This window comes from Lucilia cuprina, chromosome 5, assembly GCF_022045245.1.
Source record: "Lucilia cuprina isolate Lc7/37 chromosome 5, ASM2204524v1, whole genome shotgun sequence".
Taxonomy (NCBI): Eukaryota; Metazoa; Arthropoda; class Insecta; order Diptera; family Calliphoridae; genus Lucilia; species Lucilia cuprina.
The window spans coordinates 55124784-55152006 of record NC_060953.1 but is presented as its reverse complement, the minus strand read 5'-3'; the positions used below and the strand labels follow the sequence as shown (position 1 = coordinate 55152006).

At 31.3% G+C, this 27223-nt stretch overlaps 2 protein-coding genes across 2 annotated transcripts; one reads left to right on the top strand and one right to left on the bottom strand.

Moving 5' to 3' along the window:
- The first annotated feature begins 442 nt into the window (after window positions 1-442).
- Window positions 443-2852, top strand: LOC111676891 (regulation of nuclear pre-mRNA domain-containing protein 1B). The gene is made up of 4 exons (XM_023437897.2): window positions 443-774; window positions 851-1476; window positions 1848-1991; window positions 2061-2852. Exons 1-4 carry the CDS (start codon window positions 624-626, stop codon window positions 2208-2210), a joined length of 1071 nt encoding a protein of 356 aa, XP_023293665.2. The 5' UTR covers window positions 443-623; the 3' UTR covers window positions 2211-2852.
- Window positions 2853-5551: 2699 nt separating this feature from the next.
- LOC111676895 (intraflagellar transport protein 172 homolog) lies at window positions 5552-26632 on the bottom strand. Its single transcript, XM_046952554.1, has 11 exons — window positions 26615-26632; window positions 17074-17419; window positions 11759-12045; window positions 11391-11614; window positions 10656-11114; window positions 10227-10587; window positions 9463-10168; window positions 6831-8654; window positions 6475-6776; window positions 5943-6383; window positions 5552-5889 (listed from the first exon to the last, which is right to left on the bottom strand). The coding sequence occupies exons 1-11, from the start codon at window positions 26630-26632 to the stop codon at window positions 5641-5643; spliced, it is 5217 nt and encodes a 1738-aa protein (XP_046808510.1). The 3' UTR covers window positions 5552-5640.
- Between the last annotated feature and the right edge of the window lie 591 nt (window positions 26633-27223).

The window sequence follows — 27223 nt, the reverse complement described above, 5'->3', positions numbered from 1 at the left end:
CTATAGTCTAGTCTATAGTCTAGTCTATAGTTTAGTCTATAGTCTAGTCTATAGTCTAGTCTATAGTCTAGTCTATAGTCTAGTCTATGGTCTAGTCTATAGTCTAGTATAATCTATACTCTAGTCTATAATCTAATCCATTCTAAAGTATAGTTTAGTCTATTGTCTATATGTATATGTGTTCAGACTATAGACTAAGTCTTAACATTTCTATTGAACAATTTAACATTATTTTATATATTGTTTTAAAGAATATTCACATATTATAAATAATAAATATAATTATAAATGAATTGCTAAACATTCAATAGGTTAATGCTTTAAAATACTACCCTGTTAAACAGTTGTTCATTTAAACAACTCTGTTTTTAGTATAAATTGTAATAGAAGCCAATTAAATTTGTAAGAGATTGATAAGCAGCTGTTTATATGACAACCAAATGATGGAAATACAAAAGTTTTTTTTTTCCAGAAAAACATTAAAAGTGTGAAAAAATAGAAAATATTTTAAAAAGTTTAATAAATTCTTAACAAAATACATAATTTTCTAAAACATAAACCAACAGCCTTTTTCAAGGCCAAAAGTTTTTTTAAATCAAATATAAAATAAGAGCAAAAAAACAATGTCGGCTTTTACTGAAGTGGCGTTTTTGAAAAAGTTGGCTGAATTAAATTCTAGTCAACAGAGTATACAAACTTTATCTTTGTGGTTGATACATCATCGTAAACATCATGCCAGCATTGTAAAAACCTGGTTAAGGGAATTGCAAAATGGTTAGTAAGGAAAATTGTTAAAAGATATTGATTTTTTATTTCTTTTATTATTGTTGTTTTTTTTCTACTGTCTCAGTACCAGAAGCCAAAAAGTTAACCTTTATGTATTTGGCTAATGATGTTATACAGAATAGTAAGAAGAAAGGACCCGAATATGGCAAGGAATTTGCAAATGGTTTGCCAAAGGCATTCTCTCACATAGGCGAAACCTGTAAGTCGGAAAAACTTTTCGGTAGTTTGGGACGTATACTAAATATATGGGAAGAACGTGGTGTTTATGAACCCAAAACTATAGCCGATTATCGTAATCGCCTAAATAAAGAGCATGGCAAGTTAACAGCAGTTACGGCAACCACCTCAGCTACCAAAGAAGCCATCGAGGAAAAACGTGAATCGAAACGTAAACATGAGGAGCATAAGTCAAAATCGAAAAAATCACGCGTTTCTCCTACGGAAGAAACAAACTCAGCGTCAGTTGTTGCCGAATTGAATGGTGGCGATGGTGATCAAAGTCCTTACTTGCCATTGGGAGAACCTCCAGAGCCGGAAGAGTTAATTAAAGCTTTAATAAGTATAGAAAATTCTGCATCAAGTGATGCTGTCGTACGGGAACGTATTGCAAATCTACCACCAGAAATTTCGGAAATCAGCTGTTTGGCTAAGTTGGAAGATAAGGATGCTGCGAAAAATTTGGCCACACAGGTGAGTTGGAAATGTAAAACTAGAGTATATACTGGACCATAGATTAGACTATAGACTAGATTATAGACTATACTATCGACTAGAATATAGCCTAGGTCATGAGAGAATATAGGCTTGACTATAAACTAGATTACAGATTAGACTGTATTCTATACTGAAACTATTGTTTGTACTAAAGTCGAGTTTATAGTCTGGACTATTATATAGTCTGAAGTCTGGCTAAGTTTATAGTTAAGTCTATAACCTAGTTAATAGTTTGTTGTTCAGACTGTATTCTAGTTTATGCTCGAGACTATAGTGAATTTTGATGTATTAATGCCTTAAGGTTTTGGATTTTTTATAAATTGTTAAACATCTATCTTCTATTCCAGGTCAATGAAGCTGTTGAACTTTTAAATGACTACAATTCACGTTTATCTGCTGAAATGGAAGAACGTACTAAATTGACATCAATGTTGAGAGATTTTCAGGCTGAACAAAAGGAATTATTGGCCCAGGCTGAAAAGCGTTTGGAGGTAATGCTTAAAAACTTCAGTATTTAAATTTGGTTTAATATTCACAATATAAATGTTCTTTTCCTATAGGAATACAAAAAGAAACTCCAAAAAGTATTGGCCGTACAAAAGGAAATACGTGATCATCTTTCTAATTTACCTGATTTAACACAATTACCCGATGTTACAGGTGGCTTAGCCCCCTTACCATCGGCTGGTGATTTATTCAATATACATTGAATATACAATAACAAATTATCTTTAAATAAAAAATCTATAACATTTTTTACGAATTCTATGAATTGTTGCAAAAAAAAAAAACTAAACACACATTTTAATGATACAAAGAAAAATGGAATGATATATACAAAACTATCATACAATTAATAATTAATTACATTTAAGTTATTTTTTTTTTGTTTTTGGACAAACTAAACAGTTCGTTTAATTATAATAAACAATAATTATATACAATTATATATGAATTTTTAATGTCTAAACAGTTCTACACATTTATCACAATTATGTTTTAAACACTTTTTCGTTCACGCTAAATTTGTTAACAAAATTATTTACAAAAAATTAATATAATGTAATTTTTTGTATTTTATTTAGATTTATATTAGTAATTGATTTTCCAATAATTATAACGAATCACTTAGACTGTTTTATGTAACTGGAAATAAATGAAAAAAAAAAAAAAACAAAATGTTTAAAAGATCATCACAATTAATTGTCAATTTATTTTATCACAAAATTAGCCTTCAGCAAAAGGGCGCATAAACGTTTTTGTATACTTCTCTAATATACCACCCTTTAAAACAAATATTTGTAGTTGTGTTTACTTTTATATTTAATAAAAAAAATATTACATTTAATATGTTTAAGGTTATTGGTTTTATTTTAAAATGTTAAAACATAAAATAGTGATTTTTTTTTTGCAAAATTTTAGAAAAATTACTGAATTTAAGTTTAAACAATTTTCAGATGTTTTCAAAGGTTTATTTTAAAAATAACGATTTCAAATTATAAATAACGTGTTTTTTGAATTTTAATACCATAAAATAAAAATTGCAAAAAACTTAACAAAAACAAATTAATTAGATTTTTTAAGAATTCAAGTAGAATTTAAAGAAAAGTTTACGATTATGGGTTAAACTATAGATTAAACTAGACATTACTAGACTATAGTCAAGAATACGGATTTGTATAAAGACTGACCAATAATTAAGACTATACTATAGTTACAACTATTTCTTTGACTATGAAATAGTCCAGACAACAGTTAATATAGACCAGACTATAGCCAAAATTATAAACTGGACTATAGTTAAGACTACTCGAAACGATAGACAAGACTATAGTCAAGAATATAGACTAGAATATAAAATAGTCTAGGCAATAGTCAAGACTACTTAAAACTATAGTCTAGAATATAGTCTAGAATATAAAAAAGTAGTCAAGACTATAGTCTATTCTATAAAATACTTTATAGTCAAGACTGTACCCTAGACTGCAGTCATTACAATAAACCTTAGTTTAGATTGTAGTCAAGACCATAGACAAGTCTAGAGATTTGACAAGACTAGACCGTAAACAAGACAAGACTAAAGAGTAAACAACACCAAGACTCTAAGCTAGACAATAGGATATTGTATAGATTATTGAATAAAGTCAAGACTAAGTATATACTGTTGTCAAAACTAGACCGTAGTCAAAACACTAGACTTTAACCAACACGAGGCTAGACTATATTTAAGACAATATTTAAGATAAAGACTAGATAATATTCAATACTGTAGACTAGACAACATTCAAGACTGAAGTCAAATATAGACTGAACTATAGTCAATAGTGTAGGTTAGACCATTGTAAAGAATATTGACTAGACTATAGTCAAGACTGTAGATTACATTATGGTCACGATTATCGACTAGACATAGTCAAAACAAGTGACTAGACTGTACTCAAGACAAGACTAAAGAATAAAGTATTGTCAAAACAAAATGCTAGACTTTAGTAAAGTCTAGGCCATATTCAAGACTATAGACTAAACTACACTCAATGCTGTCGACCTAACTACAGTCAAGACTATAGACTAAATCTGCGTTATAGTCAAAACTACATGCTAGATGTAAACAAATCTACAATTAAGACTAGAGATAATACTTTAGCTAAATCTTTAGACCTCAGTCAAGTCTTTATAGTAAACTATTATCTAGAGTCTAGACCATAGAGTAAACCATAATCATGACTACAGACTATAGATTAAGCTATAGTCAAAACTAGGCCGTATTCAAGACTATAGACTAAACTACAGTTAAGACTATCGACTTAACTGCTGTCAAGACTATCGACTAAACTGCTGTCAAGACTTTTGAATGAACTAAACTCAAGACAATCGACCTAACTACAGTCAAGACTAGACTAAACTATAGTCAAGACTATAGACTAAGTCTGAACTATAGCCAAACTACACTAGTAAACAAAACTACAGTTAAGACTAGAGCCCTGACTTTAGCTAAATCTTTAGACATAGTCAAGTAAACTATAGACATGACTACAGACTATAGATTAAGCTGTAGTATTCAAGACTAAGTATATACTAAACTACAGTCAAGAATATCGACCTAACTACAGTCATGACTATAGACTAAACTATAGTTAAGAGTATAGACTAAGTCTGTACTTTAGCCAAAATTACACGCTAGATGTAACTAAAACTATAGTTAAGACTAGAACCAAGACTTTAGCTAAATCTTTAAATTTTAGTCAAGACAATATACTATTAAACTACTGTAGAAGAAACTAAAGTCAAGACTAAACCGTAGTCAAAACACTAGACTTTAACCAAGGCGTAACTCGAATATATTTAAGACAATAGACTAGACTAAATACTAGGTTATAGTCAATACTATAGACTAGACTAGTAAACTCAAGTCAAGACTGAACTATAGTCAATAGTGTAGGCTAGACTATAGTAAAGATTACTGACTAGACTACAATCAAGATTGTAGATTACATTATGGTCACGGTTATTGATCAAAACAATAGACTAGAATAGTCTATAGTCAATACTAGGCCGTAATCAAGACTATAGACTAATCTACAGTCAAGACTATAGACTAAACTACAGCTAAGACTGTAGACTTAACTATAGTCAATTCTATAGAATAAGTCTTTTTTAACTATTATCTCGAATCTGGACCATAGAGTAAACTATAATCAAGACTAACTAAGCCAAGACTATAGCTTAGACTGTAGTCATGATTAGACAACAGTTAAAATTATAGTCTAAATTTTGTCAATCTTATAGATTAGACTTTAACCACGACTAGACTATAGTCAAGTCTACAGACTAGACTACAGTCAAAACTTTAGACTAAGCTGTAATTCAGATTATTGACAAATCTGTAGACTAGCTAATAGACAAAACTATATACTGACTATACTATAAACCGGACTAACAGCAAGTTTTTCTCGAAACAAGACAAAAAAATGTTCAAACATTCCGATTATGTTTAAAACTTTTGAATGTTGAAATAAAGTTAGAGTGTACTCTATTCAACCGATCTATTTTTTATATATATCTTTATTCTTCGTATAATAACTTTAACATTTTATTAATATTTTCTTTCGATTTATACTTTTTTTAAATCATTGCAATATTTTAATGCATTACAAAATTAGCCAAACCATTCCACTTTTCGGTAAATTGTATAATATCACCGACTTCACTGCTAGGCGATAATTTAACTGCTACCGAAAATTTACTCCAAACATCACGATTAGCTTGACGTATTGAAGATTGAAATGTAACAGGCTGGCGGCCCTTAACAGGATAGCCACTTAAAATGCAGGCCACATCATTTAAACCTAAACTGGATTCATATAAGCCACGCTCATCAGTGGGTAAAACCTGAAAAATTTCATGTTAAAACTTGATTGAATCTAGAGTAAAGAATTTCGCACCTGATCCACTTGTTGATCCATACTAACAGCTAACACCCATTCCCTTACTTCTTCGTGTAGGTCAGGATCATTTTTCAAGTGTATTTCCTCGGGCAGAGGTACCGAACTGGGAAAATCGGTTGAAGTTAAATCACTATGATCAACTAAATTACCAGAACCCTCTTCAATGGCTTCACATACATCCAAATAGTGGTTGAGCATAACAAAAGCTTCTGCTTCACGTCCCGCATTACGTAGATCAATGCCAGCTTCGTAAAATCCTTTATCCACTGGTATGATATCGGTATACCGTAAAAGTGCTATAGATATTCTAACAGCTATTGGCTGTAGTGACTGTACTTGACGACAAGCACTTCTGGTGCAGTAGTAGTGGGCAATTAATAGATATAGTTCCATATTATCGGTTATGGGTGCTTGTGAAAACTCCGAGGATTTAAGTGTCTAAAAAGAAGGAGGGAGATGATTGAAATTTCATGTTACTGCTTAATGCTCTTCAGGTTTTCTAGAGAGTAATTATGCGATCATCTCTTACCTGTAATAATTTATAAATAAAATCTCTCAGTTTCCTCCATAAACCATCCATCATTTGTTCCTCTCGCAAAGTAAAGAAATCCAAAGCGATGCGAGTATAAATATTAAAATTCGCCTCAATAGGAGGAGCTCCATAATTGATGTACAATTCCAGAGCGGAAATGCAATCACCATCACGTATCAATTGTGCAGCATATAGAGCAACATATTTTTGTAAAACTGGAGAACTTATTTGTTTGGCCTTATCCAAACAACGCTGCCACTGGCCTTGTTCAGCCAGCATATCTAAGGCACTAACAATATCTACAAATTGCCATAATAAGTAAACTAATCCAATGTAAAACCATTCTGACTTACCTATATCGGCCAATTGCTCGACATTGCCTTCACTCTTGAGCCTGGTTTTCTGCTGTAACTCTACATAAGCCATTAGTTCGGGATCAAGTTCTTTGGCTAAACGTCTAGCCTTAGACCACTGTTCGGCCGTAATGAAAACATCTACAGCTTCTTTGGGCATATCGGCTGCCAAAAATAGTTGTGCAGCAGGACCGATTTGTTTGATTTGCAGTAAACGCGGAGCCAATTGATGGGCAACATCCATGGCATCTGGGCCCTCTAAAAATTGATTGCAAATTTCTGCAGCCCTTAAGAGTGCTCGCTCAATAGTTGTTGCATCTTCAGCATTTGATGCATCAATTTGCATAAGACATTCGGCTGCCTTGCGAAAGTCTTCTTTTCTAGCAAATTCTGCTGCCTTTTGGAGATAGGTTCTAGAATCATTTGCCTGACCACCAGCACTACTCCTTTGCTCCTGAGCCTGCAAACGTCTTAGATCATTTAGCGTTGAGGGTAAATGATCTTCGGCCACACGTATGGCTTCATCAAACATGCCTTCATTCTTATAGTATTCTATAATTAAATCGGGTCTTTGGGCTCTCAATAGCAACGATTCATAATCGGCAAAATTACGAGTTTCTAAAGCAGCATTAGCCTGACTTATGAGAATTTCAGTAACAGCATCGGGCAGATGAGTTTCGGCTACATTTAGGGCAGCCTTCCAATCACCAGCATGTGTATACATTAGTATAGCCTCACGCGGTTTATTGGCTTTGATAAACTCCGCTTCGGCTTGCTCGAATTTACCCTCATCCTCTAGAGACATGGCAATTTTGAGGTGTACTTCATCGGTAGATTTGCCAGCAAAACGACACAAATCCATGGCAAAGTCAAACTGGCCAGAATCACAGGCAAAACCCACGGCTGTATCTAGTAGAGACAATTTTGTTAAAAGTCTCACAGCACTTTCCACCGGCATGGATTTGGCCCACATATAAGCCACCTGATTGCTAGCACCATCTGTGCCTTTTTGTTTGGCCACACGATAACCATCTTCCCAACGTCCTGCCGTACAATACATATGCACCACCGACTTCCAATCACCGGCAGCCAAATAATGCACCTCGGCGTTTTTAAATTTACCCTTCGATTCTAAAGTACGGCCCAAATGCTGATGAGTATTCTCCAGCAAATCTTTGTGATAACGTTCCACCAAACGTATCATGGAATCATAAAGTTCACGACGCTTATACATGGCTATGGCCAAGTCGGGTTCATTAACCGCCAACAGAACTTTTTCAGCATCACGATATTTACCCTGCTCCTCTAGACCAGCCGCCAAATTAACAAATAAATCACGCATCTCATCCGACTTTAAATACTTTTCACCCACCGCATAGGCTCTTTCCCATTTGCCATGACGATTTAGAAGTTCTATGGCTTCCTTAAAGAGATTAGCTCTTACCAGCAGATCCTCAGCACCATCTACGTCACCCGAAAATGCTAAATGTTTGGATAAATCTAAAGCATAACGTTGTATTTCCTCAGGTTCATCTAAGACTTTAGCAATTTGCACTGCCTTGCGCCATTGTTTTGCTCCCACAGCAGCATCCAGAGCTTTTTGTGTTGCTCCTGCTTCGATGTAATGATTTATAGAGGCATCCAATTGTTTGCGTCCCACTAACCAATCTCCCCATTCTTCTTCTAGAGAGGTAACCTCATCGGGGGAAATTTTTCGTGCTAAATCTAAAGCTCGGGCATAGGCACCTCCTTTGCGGTATAAAGTTAAGGCGGCTTCGGGACGTGATAGACGATAGGCAATGTCACCAGCCATTTCGTATAATTCTGAAAAGTATATTAAAAGGAATTATGAGTGTTTTTTAAAAACAAATTTATCGGAAATAAATTGAAAAGTTTCTTTAAATAGAAAAATTATCGAAAATTTATTCGAACGAAAATTTTCTCAAAATAGAAAATTTATCGAAAATTTTCTCAAAATAGAAAATTTATCGAAAATTTTCTCAAAATAGAAAATTTATCGAAAATTTTCTCAAAATAGAAAATTTATCAAAAATTTTCTCAAAATAGAAAATTTATCAAAAATTTTCTAAAAATAGAAAATTTATCAAAAATTTTCTCAAAATAGAAAATTTATCTAAAATTTTCTTAAAATAGAAAATTTATTGAAAATTTTCTCAAAATAGAAAATTTGTCGATAATTTTCTCAAAATAGAAAATTAATCAAAAATTTTCTCAAAATAGAAAATTTATCAAAAATTTTCTCAAAATAGAAAATTTATCAAAAATTTTCTCAAAATAGAAAATTTATCAAAAATTTTCTTAAAATAGAAAATTTATCAAAAATTTTCTCAAAATAGAAAATTTATCAAAAATTTTCTCATAATAGAAAATTTATCAAAAATTTTCTCAAAATAGAAAATTTATCGAAAATTTTCTCAAAATAGAAAATTTATCAAAAATTTTCTCAAAATAGAAAATTTTCTCAAAATAGAAAATTTATCGAAAATTTTCTCAAAATAGAAAATTTATCGATAATTTTCTCGAAAATTATCTCTAGAAGGAAATTTTTATATTTTTTCTAAAAAAAATAATTTTATCGGATTTTATCGGATCTGGAACATTCCTAACTTACCCGTATTAACTAAACCCTCGGTAACTTTCATCATTAGAGGATGATCATCCATGAGATGTGGGACCTTCAAGGCTAATCTAGCAGCTCGAGCAGGTTTATTAGCCTTCAGAAACAAAGTCATAGCCTTTTCCACTTCTCCCTGTTCTTCCAAAACCTGACCCGCCTTTTCCTCTTGACCCGTTGAGAGTAGAAACGACATTTGCTCATCTTTCAATTGCTGTAAACCCATGTAACCTCTGCGTTCGGCCAAACTAACTGCCTCATCCCACATGCGTAATTTCTTATACATTTCCAAAGCAGCCTCAATATCACCCTGCTCGAGATAAATACGTTCAGCCGATCTTAGATCTGAAGATAACAGAGCCAATTTAGCCCGTACTTCGGGACATAGTATGCCGGGAGAGAGAGTAGCTTCTTCATATTTATCAGCTTCCAAAATCATTTCATTTAAATAAAAAGCCTTTGAGACATTACCCAGAGCTGCATAGCAACGTTGAGCCACTCTTAGATTACCATCCTCCATAGCTATAATGGCCAGATTATGCCACATAGCCTTTGCTGCAGGTTTATCACCTAAAGTCTCAAGAAAATGTATGGCTCTACCAAAATCACTGTCATTAACAGCGGTGCCAAATTCCACCAGACCCTCATCTAGCTGATAAGTGTGTTCGGTAGGTCCCTCTTGCGAGCAGACAGTGGTACGTCCCTTTTAAAGTTAAAAAAAGTTGTCTTTATTTTACTAAAATAAAAATTTTCAAACTCACCCCTTCTCTAATCACTTCCAAAACTTCACCTCTTATAGGCATCAGGGTCAAATGTTCGGGCAGATCAATATTATACCATATAGCCAAATTATTATTACTCTGAGCCACTACCACATCACTTTGCGGCACCCATTGGACAAACGAGATATTATTAAGCAAAGTCTGTTTTTTACCCGTATATATATCGATTAAAATCAAACGCATTTTCTTATCACGAAACAATAGTTTATGAGCAGTTTCACTTAATTCAATCCAATCGATTTTGGTCTCATGATTAACTTGACCTATAATCATTTGACTTATTAAATCCACCACACAAATGGTTTTGGCATCTAAAAGAAAGGCCAGTTTTTTGTTATCCCTAAAATGGAGACACAAGTTTGAAACATAAAAACATGTTCATAACAAATTCATCATCATAGGTCACACCTTGTATTACCACGCTCATTTAAACGCACCGATATGACATGAGGATTTACAAACTCTGTGCGTACCGAACCTAATATTTGCGTTTCACCATATTCCACCAAACTCAATTCGCCCACATTGAATATAAGACAAACTGTAGGATTTTCAAAATAAAAACGTTCATGTCTACCCGATGCCGTCCAAGGCACCTCACTAACAAGATTTCTAGTTAGATCACAGAGTATTAGAGATTCTTCGGTACGTGCCACTAAATAGTTATCTTTACCCATTATACGTACATCATCGATTTCCAAACCCAATTGAGATTCGATGGTCATTTGTTCGTGGGGTTCTTGCATGGATCGCACCAACAATTGACTGGGTGCTACGAAAATTAGTTCAAATTTATCCTGCCATATGGTACGTTTGAGCACGGACTCGAATACAATAACAGCTCCGGTGACGCTTGACATGGCCAATCTGTAAAAGGAGTAAAAAATGTCTGATAAGAACGATTAAAATAGAAAATTTATCGAAAATTTTCTCAAAAAATTTATCGAAAATGAATTTCAATTAGAAATTTTATCGAAATCTCTAACAAATAAAATATTGAAATTGAAAATGTTCTGAATAAGAAAGTTTAGCGATAAAGTTCTCCAAATACTAAAGATGCAAACAAATCTCTCATTTCAATTTTATCTATATACATATACAATTTCTCTACATACACATACATGGGAAAAAAAACACACTTACCTAGCACCATCACGTCTCCAAAGTAGACATGTCACCGTATAAAAGAAATTAATATCTTTGGTAGCACTCTCACTCCAGGCAGATAAACGTGGACTCCAGCTAAATATCCGCACACGATCAAAACTACCAAATGCCACTGCCTGTCCATTGGGACTACATGCGGCGACAGTAAATTCACGTTCACCTTCGGTACGTGAGTAATCAAAGGTACGTATTTGTCGACCCTATAAAAAAAAACAGAGACTCATTTATTTTTTACGACTACATTTACATGTCTTCCTTTAAACATTACATTTACACATTATTTTGAAATTTCTGTATACATGTACTTAAATATAAATTTACCTCAAAGTTTTCTCTCCACTTACCATTGAGTCATAAAAAACTATACGTTGATCACAACCACCCACACAGAAACCACCTTGTGGCCAGGCTAAAGCAAAGGGCGGCACTGGATGTTGAATTACACGTCCCGATGATTCATTACCATCTTCGGCTAGAAAATAACGTATTATGGTGCCATCATTGTGGCCCGATAGAAATCCAGTTCCCTTAGTATTGGGCGCCAAGGATATGCAGATGCTATCGGCACCATATAAACTTTGCGACTTATTGTTTTTGCAATGGAGGGCTCGTACTTTGCCATCGTCAAGACCTGTTGAAGAAATTTGAATACAGATTTATTAATAACGTTTTTGTCAAAATTTCCACTAAAAAGATAGAATTTATGGAAAATTTTCTACTAAATTATCGAAAAATAATAAAATAATTTATCGAAAATTGTGTTTAAAGTTATAAATTAAGGAAAATTCTCTTTAAGGGGAATATTTATCGAATATAAGATTCTCTATTCTTTCCAAAGTGTTCTTAAACGGATAACTTGTCATTTATTCTTTTTTAATATACTAGGTAACAGATGATTACAATTGCAACCGCAGTCGACAAACCACACAAAATATATCTTCCATTAATAATAACGCTTGTCAAAAAATAGGTATTTTTAAGAAAAAATATGAATATATTACAACTCTACAACATAAAAACAAGTAAGAAATTATAGTCCGACGAGGCCGACCATATGATACCCTACACCAAGCAGTATTTTTTAAATAAAGCATTTAATTTATTTTTTAACTTTATTCCGGAATGTTTTTACTTGCTGTTGACAAAAAAAGATATTTTCTACAAAAGGGCTCATAGGGGAGTAGGGGTAAATATGGGCCTATCCTTAGGCCCATATTTAGACGAATTTACGTCTAATTTAAAATCATTTATGTAGATTTTAAGTGTTATTAGTGTTTATAAGTGAATTTTGACCTTCAAGTCATTTTCTGAAGGGGAGTTTGTATGGGGACTAGGGGCAAATGAGTCCCGATTATTATGAAAATCGGTAGTATCATTTAAAATTCTATAAAACTAAATTTTGCCGACTTTTGTTGACACAAAAGATCTTTTAAGAAAGGACCTATTCGGGGGGTACGGTTATATGGGGGCTGGGCGAAATAATAAGCGAACTTATTTTAACCGTTTTCAATAGGCTTCGTCCTTGGGTCAAAAAAAGTGTGTGTCAAATTTCATCCAATTATCTTGACCTTGCGCACAAGGTTTACATGGACATTCAGCCAGACGGACGGACAAAGCTTAAGACTCAGAAAAAGTATCAACTTTTGCTGTTTATTTTTTGATACTAGTTATCAAGTATGTTGAAAATCAAAACAATTTGCCATAGCCCCCATACAAAGATATATATTCCCGGAAAATATTGTGTTGATAATATTTCAATATCAACACAATATTTTGTACATGTTAATCTAATATGAATACAAATCATAATACCAACGTAAATCTGTATCGGTATATGCCGTATTTTCCATATAAGGCCCACTTCCGAAAATTTTCTCGTGTCCACACTCTCGCTTACAAAGAAGACACAAAAGTGACAATTGTCTTCACGCTCGTTTACATAGAATACATCCGTGACGAAATAAAGCCAAACTGGTTTAAAATTAATGAAAATCACTGTCACTATCATAAGCATTAACTCTTTGGAAATATATTGGTCCTACACCCAACTTAAAGTATACCAATCGGCTCAGAATTTCTGAGACCGCTTGTCTGTTTTTTCATAAGCATTGTCGAATTGCTGATATTTTGCTCTGAGATACAAAATGTATAAAAACTCATTGTCGTCAGCAGTTGTGGTTCCAATTGTAATCAAAGTGTAACTTCTACAATATTCCCACACACACACAAGTTTCCTGAAAAAAGGTTTCCCTGTGTGAACCGGCACTTACTGTAAACCTTAAATTTGGTAGTGATATCAAAATTATTTGTCTAATTTAAACACTTTACTAAAAATTTAAAGAGTTTGCTACTTTTAGCAAATTGTATTTCTTGATTAAAAGGATTTTTTTCCAGTGTTTTGTTTTAATTAAATTTCTACTCAATTGCATTTGTCTAAGAAAACTATAGACAGACATAAGTACATTAAGGATTCTCAAAGGATTTCAAGTACTTGGACATAATAAATTCCTATACACGTACGTGTTTAAATATGTATGCATATGTATGTCTGTCTGTCTTAAGAAAATATATAGAAAATTAAATAACAGAAAATGTGTTAAAACACACATAAATGTGCAAGTTAATGTCTTAATAATAATGCATATAGTTGATGATGTCTTTGATTATAATGATTATAAACTTAATTATTCCCTTGATAAATTATATTTATTGAATGTTAAGTATTGAAATAAGTTTAAATAGTTTAGATATTTAGAATTTTTTAAGGAGATGTTTACGAAAACGATCTGTTATTATTTAATTTTTCTATTTATATTTATAGCAAAATCAAGTTAATTTTAAATTGTTAAAAAATTGTAACAAATAGTTTTTTTTATTTATAAAGCACTTTGTTATTAGTCCTTATCAGATATACAAGTAAGTAAGTACTTTTAGAATTAAGCCTACATACAGTCACTCACAGTGAAAATGTTCCTCTTTTGATAATATTACCAACTTTCAATTTATTTTTTTTTTTTCAATTACATATTATTATACCTACACAACTATAAATCGGCTCATAATTATGTTAAGTGTTCTATTATGTTAAACAAAAATACGCAAAACTTAGTTTTATAGAAAATTAAATGACACTACTGATTTTTGTAATGATCGGGCCTCATTTGACCTTAGCACCCATATAAACTCCACTTCAGAAAATTACTTGAAGATCAAAACACTTTTAACACGATTAAATTCTATATAAATATCTTTGATGAAGATGTAAATTCCTTTACTATTTTTCCCTTACTCTCCCGTGAGACTTCTTGTAGAAAATCTATTTTTGGCCATGGTAAACATTCATACTTGTAGTAATTTCATATTTTTATGTTTGATTGAGGCATAATAAATATTTTAAAATATTTTAAAACAAATAAGTAAAAAACGTTATAGTGGACCATTTCTAATGTGAACAACTGTACATTTGAGTTAATGCTCAGAGGTAAAATTATGATTTTTTTTGTGATGCAAAAAACACTGACGAAGTTTTAGACTCCTGAAAGCAAACACCTTTAAATACATATATATGTATGTGTATTAAGCAAAAGTATGTCCTGGCAGTTCTAGTGACTAAACCTGAAGTAATATCTATCTATCTATCTATCTATCTATCTATCTATCTATCTATCTATCTACCTATCTATCTATCTATCTATCTATCTATCTATCTATCTATCTATCTATCTATCTATCTATCTATCTATCTTTCTATCTATCTATCTATCTATCTATCTATCTATCTATCTATCTATCTATCTATCTATCTATCTATCTATCTATCTATCTATCTATCTATCTATCTATCTATCTATCTATCTATCTATCTATCTATCTATCTATCTATCTATCTATCTATCTATCTATCTATCTATCTATCTATCTATCTATCTATCTATCTATCTATCTATCTATCTATCTATCTATCTATCTATCTATCTATCTATCTATCTATCTATCTATCTATCTATCTATCTATCTATCTATCTATCTATCTATCTATCTATCTATCTATCTATCTATCTATCTATCTATCTATCTATCTATTATCTATCTATCTATCTATCTATCTATCTATCTATCTATCTATCTATCTATCTATCTATCTATCTATCTATCTATCTATCTATCAATCTATCTATCTATCTATCTATCTATCTATCTATCTATCTATCTATCTATCTATCTATCTATCTATCTATCTATCTATCTATCTATCTATCTATCTATCTATCTATCTATCTATCTATCTATCTATCTATCTATCTATCTATCTATCTATCTATCTATCTATCTATCTATCTATCTATCTATCTATCTATCTATCTATCTATCAATCTATCTATCTATCTATCTATCTATCTATCTATCTATCTATCTATCTATCTATCTATCTATCTATCTATCTATCTATCTATCTATCTATCTATCTATCTATCTATCTATCTATCTATCTATCTATCTATCTATCTATCTATCTATCTATCTATCTATCTATCTATCTATCTATCTATCTATCTATCTATCTATCTATCTATCTATCTATCTATCTATCTATCTATCTATCTATCTATCTATCTATCTATCTATCTATCTATCTATCTATCTATCTATCTATCTATCTATCTATCTATCTATCTATTTATCTATCTATTTATCTATCTATCTATCGATCTATCGATCTATCTATCTATCTATCTATCTATCTATCTATCTATCTATCTATCTATCTATCTATCTATCTAGCCCCTTCAAAACTAAAGGGTAATGTATAAACATATTAGGCCGACCCGTGGACCAAAAAAATGAAATAGAGTTTGATCTTAGTAAAATATGTTAAAAATGGCTCTCAAAAAATCAATAATTTTCTGCATTATAACGTCCCTAATAAATTCTAATGTAATCTAAAGAAAATTTCAAATATTTGACTGTATAAGTTAAAACTAAAAAAACTGTTCCTCTGCACACTCTAATACATATGTTTGTAGTTAGGTGTAAATTTGTTGTTTGTTTATATTTGAAGAAGAGTTAGAAAAGTAATTTCAAGGTTAAGGACAATTTTTATCAAAAAATTCCTTGAAAGTTAATAGCTGTTATAGTAATTTCAAACATTTTATTACAGCAAACGAATGAAAATCCTTAAAATTATTCACCGGAGAGACAGTGAAATTTAAATATATGTATGTTCATGGACCAAAGGTAAAAATATATGTAAATATATAATTCTCAATAGAGTTTAACATCCTACTGAATTATGTGGGTTAATCGTAGTCGCAAACTTACATACATATGCTTGTATGTACATATGTATGTATGTATGCGTGTATATGAAAAATATTCCTTTAACATATAAATGTTTAATCCTTATTAATTTAATTAGTTTTTTCTTAATGATGTGTAAACACTTTTTATAATAATAATATATAAATATTTAAATATTACAGCCTGTAAATATTAAACAATTTTAACAACATTTGTATGCAACAACATAATATCAGTTAAGGTCAGCTGTAATTTCCTATACCCAAATGCGTGCTGTAATATTTTAATACATATTACTAGAGAGCACTTCTTAACAACTAAACTACCACCACCAACACCGTAAACATACATACATACATACCTGCTATAATCGCACCAGACGTTAACCATATCAAAGCTGTGACAGCCGTCGTTTGTGGAAATTTATTACAAATAACTTTCTTATCATTCCATGATTCACCCAATTTATAGACATACACAATGTTGTCACTCTGACCGACTGCTAATTTTGTTGAATCAGGACTAAATGCTAGACCACGTATTACGTACGATTGCTTGCCATTAGCTGGATTTGATGGTTTCGTTGAGAATTTATCACGTCTTTCGCCCAACTCATCAAACAGTAAAATATGACGATCTGCTGTAGCGACAGCTAATTTTTTGTGATTTGGTGACCAGGACAAGCCAGCAATGCGATTAATGTGGTCCTACAAAAAATTTGTTTATTATACGAGAAATTTTTATGCATTTATATAAATTTATATAGTTTTTCACCCACCTGTCCATCTAGTAAAGTTTTTAAATATTTTAATTGCATTTTCTATTATTAATTTTTAACTTTTATGCGGAGTTTATAGTTTTTATGGATAAAAACATTATTTTATTTTAATGTTTGTATTTATTCATTTGTAGTCATGGGAACAATTGCGTTTGAAATTGTGTTATCAATTCATAGTGCATTTTCGAAAAAAGGACGTTACTTTTTGGTGGTAGTTTAAATACATATTTGACTATTACAATTAAGGCAATTTTGTACTGTGGAATATAGTGTAATCTACGGTCTTGACAAGACTAAAGTTCAGACTACAGACTATAGTATTGTCGAAACTATAGTCTAGTCTATAGTCTAGTTCACAGTCTAGTCTATAGTATAGTCTATAGTCTAGTTCACAGTCTAGTCTATAGTCTAGTCTATAGTCTAGTCTATAGTCTAGTCTATAGTCTAGTCTATAGTCTAGTCTATAGTCTAGTCTATAATCTAGTCTATAGTCTAGTCTATAGTCTAGTCTATAGTCTGGTCTATAGTCTAGTCTATAGTCTAGTCTATAGTCTAGTCTATAGTCTAGTCTATAGTCTAGTCTATAGTCTAGTCTATAGTCTAGTCTATAGTCTAGTCTATAGTCTAGTCTATAGTCTAGTCTATAGTCTAGTCTATAGTCTAGTCTATAGTCTAGTCTATAGAGTAGTCTAGTCTATAGTCTAGTCTATAGTCTGGACTAGAGAAAAGTCTATAGTCTGTACTATAGAAAAGTCTATAGTCTAGACTATTGAAAAGTCTATAGTCTGGACTATAGAAAAGTCTATAGTCTGGACTATAGAAGAGTCTATAGTCTGGACTATAGAAGAGTCTTTAGTCTGGACTATAGAATAATCTTTAGTCTGGACTATAGAAAAGTCTTTAGTCTGGACTATAGTCTCTTCTAAAGTCTATCTGAAAGCTGATTAGCTTTCTCCTAATAATTTTTCACATGGTGTATACATTCATGTGCATGTATGTATACATTTATGTTTTTACACCCAAACATATGTACGTGTTATTTACTTTATACCAGCAGTTAGTTTTAGTTACCTACACAATTGTCTAAATTTGTATGTTGTATGAAGATTTGATATTCCCTTGTCGTAGTCCTGTTTCTTATTATTATAATACCTACAATTTAGCATTTAATCTTTGGTAGTGTTTGTTTTTGGTATTTTATCCCAGAGAGAAGTTGTCCCGCATTTTGTTTGGAAAAGAAATAAAAACAAATGTATTTAATTTATGTTGCGTAAAGATAAAGAGAAATGTTTATTTCTTTCTAAATGTCACTCTTCTCAAAAGGTACCGTTAGAGAGTAGTGTGAATGTAGTTGTGTACATTATTGTTAACATTTAATAACGTAAAACGGTTGTGTATATTTCGGTTGTTGTCTAGGATAAGTATAGTGTTTTGTTGGTAAAACGTTTGCAGTATAATAGTTATTTATATGTTATTGAAAATGAAAGTACTGTTTTAGGAAAACGGTTTTATCATTGGTATGTACAGTTAAGGTAATGCAGTTAAAAGTATTTTTAATAACTGTTTTAAGTGGAAATGTTGTTCTACTTTGTATAGGTATTAAATTAAGAAATTTATTCGACAAATAAGTGCGAGATCTTTAACTGAATTCAGTGAAGAATATGTGCTACATTTTATCATATTATTTTGCGACCTGGGACGTGTCTAGAGGACACATAGACGAACATAGCTCGAATCGAATCAAACAGTGATTTGGATGTAGAACTAATTAGAGTTTTTAGAGTTTTACAAATATCAGCACAATCGGTAGTGTTATTTATATTTATGTAAAACTTAATTGTGCCGATTTTTGATAGTAGTATATTTGACGCAATTATGAGCTCAGAGTCACAATTCGAAAGGTCCGATTTTATGGCGGGTAGGGAACCAATTGTGATAATACTTTAAAAATTATTGGTAACATTTATTTGTACCGAATTTCATCAAAAGGGTCTATTATTATATCATTCGGTTTTCTAGTACAAAACACATTTAACATCGACTTTAATATCTGCACGCGTATCGCACAAATAAATATAAGTTGTATTTGAGAAAAAAGAAATATGTAATAAATATTGGTTTAGCTGAACAAACAAATGCACTGCATTAGCACCTTCAAACAACTATAAACTGTATAACCTAAATATTACTGATTTATCTCGTTGTTGTTTTTATGCATATGTACTTTATTGAGGACATGTTAGAGCCTGTCTTAACATTTTTGCCCTTATCTCAGTTATTTTGATCTTGAAGATATCAGAGGGCTTTAGAAAATTTGTTTTAACAGACAGACAGACAGACATGACTTAATCGACTCCGGGACTTTAAACTGTTGATGTCAATTTAATCCCAGAACATTCCTTGGAATGATTTGATATATTGTCGAACAGTGAACAAAATAATATGGTACTATGAGTGTTGTTCGCAGGACTTATCCTGACTAGTTAGTTAGTTAATGTTACTTTGTGGTTAAACCCCAATTCGCGGGAAGAGTATGATGATTAACTGTGGAACTAAGACTTGGAAATGAGTTGGTATTAAATATATATAAAACTGGATGAAAGTAGGGGTATACGTAACTCATCTCATCCGTCCGTTTAATTAGAGTAAGTCTTCGAATATTGTTTTCTTACGAGTGTGACGAATGAAAAAGAAGTTTGCAGGGTAAAATGGTGATGGAAGAAAGGTATTTTATACAGGTGTTACACATGAATTTTCTCTTCTTGTTTAGGTATGTTAAGAGAAAACTCTGTTCATACCATAGTGTGTCCTCTATGACTAAAAACAAAGTCTCGCCTTATTTGATGGATTCGTACTTAGCTCTACCGGTTATGTGTCTAGGTACAGTTGCCGACGCAACAGAGACGATCACATCTTGAGCAAAATACACTTATGCTCAAATTGACACCTGCGTGTTAAAAGCACAATGGGGCGTTGGTGAGTCCTCACAAAAGCTCATCGTGAAATAGCCCAATCATGACAAGTGTTCACGTAAAGCACAGCGACATTCATTCATAACCTTCTCATAAAGAAACTTATTTCAACTAGTTTTCAAAAGAAATAAAAACTTTATGAAATAGTTTTCTAAAGTAAGTTTTATGGAAAAGTTTTCTAAAGTCGGCTTTATGGAAATGTTTTCTAAAGTCAGCTTTACAGAAAGCTTTTCTAAAGAAAGCTTTATGAACAAGTTTTCTAAATAAAACTTTATAAACAAGTTTTTTTATAGAAAGCTTTTCTAAAGAAAGCTTTATGAACAAGTTTTCTAAATAAAACTTTATAAACAAGTTTTTTAAAACTTGTTAAACAAGTTTTTAAAACAATTTCAAAAACTTTTTGAAATTGTTTTCCAACGAAAGCTTTATCTTAAAGTTTTCCAAAGAAAACATAACGAAAATGTTTTTTAACAAAAACTTTACCAAAAACATATTTACAGAAAAGTTATTTTTTTGCGTCACAAAAAATAACAATAGCATTCATTACAACATAAAAAGGTTTACATTTAAATAGACATTTTCGTCAGCATTCAAATTACACAAATAACTTACAGTTATTTCATTAAAATGAAATAAACAATTTGAAAAATTAAATTCCTAAATCATTTTAGTTAATCTGACACCAACAAATTGCTCCATATGTTGACTGCATCAACTCTCATCTATAATTAATGTTTGGGTCTTCATTCAGTCTTCTCAGCAAACCTCCAAAGAATTAAACAAAAGACTTAAGAAACAAACTTGTTTAAAATATAGTTCATTTTAGATCGATTTTCGGTTTCTTGCCACTTCTAGACAAGCTTTTTTTCATTTAATATAACAAAAAAAAAAAAAAACATTTTAACAAAAGTTCAAATGTTAAACGCATGGATAATTGTCGGATATAGACTTCATTTTTTTTGCTGTTTCACTTGCAAGATGATCATGATGATGTTGATGGCGGTGGTGGTGGCGGTGTTGATGGTGTTGGTAACACCATGATTCACCACAAAAATGAAAAAAAAAAAACACTTAAAACAACTGAGACGAAAAAAAAACATCATTTTCGTTAATACTTATTAGTGATGCTTGAATGAAAAATAAAAGAATTAAATTCAACACAACAAAACGAAAACAACTAAAACAACATTTGAAGAAGACACTCTGATGTTTTTGATATCAGATCATGTTAAAGGTATGGAAATTCTTGTTATATAACGATGTAAATGACCCACAAGAAGTCTGTTAAAATTCACGTTTCTAGTTGTTTTTCAACCATATAATGTTACATTCATTCTATTATTATAGATTTCATTAGTTTTTTGTTGTTGTTTTAAATAGTTTTAAAATGTCTTTGTGTTTTTGTTTTGTACGGTATTCAATGTTAATATTGATAAATTATTTGTTGTTGTTGCTGTTGCTGTTTTTTGCACTTTTTTCATTTCGTTTTAACGTGGGAATATTTTGAATATTTTATTAACTATTTTTAAAAATACAATAATCATGATATTTGAAAAAAAAAATAAAATTAAAAGAAATATGATTGATAAGTTTTTGAGAAATTTATTTGTAAAAAAGTCTATAGATAAAGGTAAAAGTGCTAAATTTTTATGTTTTTTTAAAAAAAATACATATACCACAGTTTTGTGGTTATATTTTACAAACTACTTCCTATTTTCTATTAATAACTCATTAAACTGTAATTATTGATGTTCAAAATAAAATTTTGAAATATTTAGATACGCATTTAACCTTCAGTTATGGTTTAGAAAAAAACAGCGTTTATTTAATTATTTTATTAAATTTTGTTATTCAAAAGATCATCAATTACTTGTGGCAAGATAACCCATGACAGGAGTGGGAAGGTTTATATAATTTTATTAAAAAATCTATTTCTAAGAAACAAAAATTGAGTTTTTTAGGATTGCTTTTTATTTTTCTTTGGATTTTTTTTAAAGATTTCATTGGAAATCTTTAAAAAAAATCATTTGGAATACTTTTTAAATGACTTTTTGTTTTTTTAAGTTTATACAAAAAAGCTTTTTTAAAATCTTCTTAGAAAAGAAAGTTGATCAACTTTCTTTACACAACTATTTATTAAAGATTTTAGGAAAACTATTAAGCTGATAACGTTTTCTTTAGAAAACTTTTTTAATAGTTTTCTTCGAAAATCTTTATGATAAAGTTTTCTTTAGACACATTTTCATAAACTTTGTGAAAAACTTTTCTTTAGAAAACTTTTTAAGAAACTTTTCTTTTTGAGAAACTTTTCATTAGAAAGCTTTTAGATTATGTTTTGATTAGAAAACTTTTTGATAAAGTTTTCTTTAAAAAACTATTTCATCAACTTTTATTGTGAAATTTCCTTAAAGCTCTTTTAATAATTAATTTAGAACAGTTTTTTAAAAAGTTTTCTTTAGAAAGCTTTTAATAAAGTTTTCTTTAGAAAATTTTTTCACATTTCTTTAAACTTTTAGAGAAAATTTTCTTAAGAAAACTTTTTAAAAAACTTTTCTTTAGAAAACTTTTTGACAAAATTTTCATTAGAAAGCTTTTGGTATACGTTTTGTTAAGAAAACTTTTTCATCAGTTTTTTTAAGAATTTTTTTAAAGCTTTTTCAATAATTCATTTAAAACACTTTTTCTTTAGAAACCTTTTAATAACGTTTTCTTTGGAAAACTTCTTGATAGTTTTGATAAAGTTTTAAAGTTTTCATAAACTTCGTGAGAAACTTTTCTTTAGAAAACTTTTTAAAGAAACTTTTCTTTAGAAAACTTTTTGAGAAACTTTTCTTTAGAAAACTTTTTGATAGTTTTCTTTAAAAAACTTTTTGATAATGTTTTCTTTAGAAAACTTTTCCATCAATTTTTTTTGTGAAATTTCAGAAAACTTTTGTTTAACATTTTTTTTGCAAACTTATAAAATTTTTGATAATATTCTTATTGAAAGCTTTTAAAAACTTAATTTTAATTAATTTATTTGATCACTTGATTAGTTTTCTGTTAAAAACTTTCAAAATTTTACATTTTATTTTGAAAGAATTTCTGAGTTAAGGTTAGTTTACACTACCAAACGTTTATGTTCATTTTATACCCTTCACCTTCGTGCGAAGGGTATGATTGTCGAGAGTTTTAACATGAGCACCTCACAGTGGTCTTTTTCATTGACTGGGTACAATTGAGAACGGTCTACCATCGCCCCTTCGTTCTTCAACGAAGAACCCAGGTGGCAATTTTTGTACATTGGCTTTGACCGGTCTATGCACAAGTACTTTGCTGGAGTACTCCGGCTATATAATCTCTGACCATTGGATGGCATCTGTTGATTCGGCAACAGCACCTAGAGACATAACCGGTGGACCGAAGTACGATCCATCAATAAGCCGAAGACATTGTTCTTACACACAGTGACACACTGTGGTAATTCTGATATGAACAGAGTATACTCTGAACATATCTGGACAAGGAAGCAAAATTCAATGTCATCATATGTATATGATACCTTTCATCAATCACCATTCAACCCAGCACATATCTCATTCATACGACACATTCATTATAGGTATAGGTGAGGTAGGCCCGCCGTACCTCATATTCATCCCGTTACCATATACAATTAATGCCAACTCATTTCCAACGTTTAGTCCTATTGTCACTCCTCTGTGGGGTATCTGTTGTTACGGCAATATTGACTTTACCTTACATCAGTCTTTTAACCGCCACTTACTCTTCCCGCGAATTTGGGTTTAAACCACAGTCACTACATGAATCCCCAAAGGAACCTCAACCAACCGACCAAACAGACCATAGTCCTGTGGGCAACTGGCCACCCGTAGTACCAGATTATGCGCTGCTCTGGTCTGACCTCTTTTCAATCTATGCAAGGAAAAAGACAGGTAGACAAGACAGTAGACTATAACCAATTTTTTAGTCCCGGCCAGACATCTGCGAGATATCTAATTCTGTTAGACATTTTTTTGAGAAGATCGTTATTTAAAATAAAAAATCGGTTCATAAATGAGGGATATATGAGCAAAAATCAGAGACAACAGTGTGTATTGGTAAAAAGATATGTTTGGATATCTGTTGGTTTCATTACGTTATGTATTTATACCCTACACTACTATGCGTTTGTGCTGATGTTTGTAACATCCAAAAATATTGGTCCTACACCCACTTCAAAGTTTACCAATCGGCTTTGTATCACGTTCTGAGTCGATTTAGCTATGTCTGTCTGTCCGTCTGTCTATAATAATTTGATTAAATTTTGCACAGCCAAATTAGCACTTTAACTTGTTCAATATAAGAATTTCCTTCCAGTTATATTTTATAAAAATTGTTCTCGATTTTTTTATTAATTTTTATATATAGGAAACGTTTTTTGCTTATAAAAGACATTCATGATTAGTTTTCATTAAACGACCTTTTGATCTTGTAATTATAACTAATTGTTTATAAAGTATCATCATACTTTAACGCCCAATATTATGTCAGTTTTTTTATCTTATATATTCTCAAGCCATAATTTAAGTAAAATGTTTTGTCTTACAGTAAGTAATTTGATAAATTGTTGTGACCAAAAGTGTAAAACAAACACTTTAAATTTTCATAGAAACTGAGGCTTATAAACTGGAGACAAACAGAAAAAAATATGAAAACAAAACAAAAACCTTGTAATTAAGATACTAATAGGAAAATCTATAATAAAAACTAAAATTAAAAAAAACTAACTTAAACGGTTTTTGTTCATTAACAACAATTTAAAGACCCTATATAGAAGACATTATTAATAATGACCTTAACCTTACAATTTTTCAGAGAAATAAAACTAAAATATAATTTTGTTTTTTGCAACTAAATGATTAAAACAAATAAGAAATTATACAGGGGCGAGGTTGACCATGTAATACCCTATAGCTGTTACAATTATGAACTTATAATGGCTAGGGGCTAGGTGAAATAATGCACCGATGTTAACCATTTTCAATTGGATTCATCTACGGTACCATAGAAGATCATGTGTCGAATTTCTTTAAATTATCTTCAAAATTGCGAGCTGTAATTTGATTAAAAGTTTTACAAGACATATTCGGGGGTTCAGTTGTATGGGGGCTACTTAGGTGAAATAATGGGTCGATCTTAACAATTTTCAATAGGCTTCGTCCCTGGGACAATAAAAGATCATGTACTAAATTTCATAGAATTTTCTTTAAAATGAACGGATAGATAGAACAAATATTATTGTGCGTTACAACCAAACAAACCCCCCACCCCACGGGCATGTTCCCATGATGAAATGATGTACATATATCTCTAGTTTGGCGGGACTATAAACTGGTAATGTCAAATGTATCCTTGGCTACGCCTTGGTATGGTTTGTCATGAGGTCTAACCAGAGTACCATATAATCTGGCACTAAGGGTGGCCGGTTGCCCACAGGACCTAGTCCTGACCGGTCAATGTTTCGAGGTTACTTTGGGATCCACTTAGTGGCTGTGGTTTAATTTCCAAAATGGCGGGGAGAGAATGTTGGTTTAAGGACAGATATATCCTTCTTTCTTCTCTTCTCGAACAGGTCTATGTACAAAGCAGCATATGCTGAATTCCTAAAACCGATTGGTATTTCTTAACGGTCGTGTAGTGGTACGCCGGTAGATGCTGGGGAATTGTCAGGTTAGTATTCAATGGTTGCCTGTCATCCCGTAGATCGATCTTTATGATCATGGGAATGAAACTGATGCGAAAATTAGTGAAACATCGGGAAAATCTCCATATATTGGAGATTAGTACTGATTTAGTATTCCATTTCGGGGAAGTTCTTCGGTGCTGTTGCCATCTCAACAGGATATATTGATACATGCTACGCGACTATATATCGGGGCAATTATTTGAATCAATTGACTTTGGAAATTTGATACATTGATCGGCTCATAAAAGAGGGATCCTGATCCATTTTGTTGGGTATTTCGGAGTCCAAAAAATGTCTCTAGGTGCTGTTGCTAAAACAACAGAGCCATCTAAGTATTGTGGATGCACTGGCTTAAAGAGGGTCATTAGATGATGGGGATTGCATTAGATTAGATAGCTCGCGTTTTTCAACAAAGTGCTTGTACATCGACTGGATCAGCCATGTTCAAAAATTGCTACTTGAGCTCTTCATTGAAGAATTCAGAGGCGCATGGTAGACCGTCTCTAGTCTACCCAGTGAATGAAAAAGACCACCGTGAAATTAGGCCGTCAAGGCCTAAAACGTGTGCGTTACAAACATCAGCACAAACCCAATATATCCTCCCCACTAAAGTGGTGTAGGGTATAATTATTAAAAAGATGTCATAAATTTTTCAATTAAAGAAAAATGAGATGATACACATAAGTACAGAAATATCAAAAACATACTTTAGACAATAATTAGGTTAAATTGAAGATTTTTTATAACTTTAAATTAAAATAAAGAGGATTGATCTATTTAAAACATGAATTGGCAAAAAATCAATTACAATTTTTCAACCTATTAAGTAATATTTATTTTTTCGCATAAATTACTTAAACATTGAGTACTTTTTTTTCAAATATATTTTTTATATTTACATTTTTAATTTTGTAAATCATGTCAATACATACATATGTATTGTATCTGTGTGTATGTGTGAAATTGTTGAATAAAAATAAAAATCTATGTCAGTTTAATTTTAAATACATACAAAATGTATTTGTATCTGAAC

Bases quoted from the DNA above. Each gene is read 5' to 3' on its own strand.
- LOC111676891 (XM_023437897.2), top strand. From the start codon at position 624: ATGTCGGCTTTTACTGAAGTGGCGTTTTTGAAAAAGTTGGCTGAATTA. The intron at 1,477-1,847 runs GTGAGTTGGAAA...CTTCTATTCCAG, and splicing joins CGAAAAATTTGGCCACACAG to GTCAATGAAGCTGTTGAACT. The intron at 1,992-2,060 runs GTAATGCTTAAA...CTTTTCCTATAG, and splicing joins AGGCTGAAAAGCGTTTGGAG to GAATACAAAAAGAAACTCCA.
- LOC111676895 (XM_046952554.1), bottom strand. The intron at 12,046-17,073 runs GTATGTATGTAT...TTTCTTCAACAG, and splicing joins GTCTGGTGCGATTATAGCAG to GTCTTGACGATGGCAAAGTA. The intron at 11,115-11,390 runs GTAAGTGTGTTT...CTCCTTTTACAG, and splicing joins TGGAGACGTGATGGTGCTAG to ATTGGCCATGTCAAGCGTCA.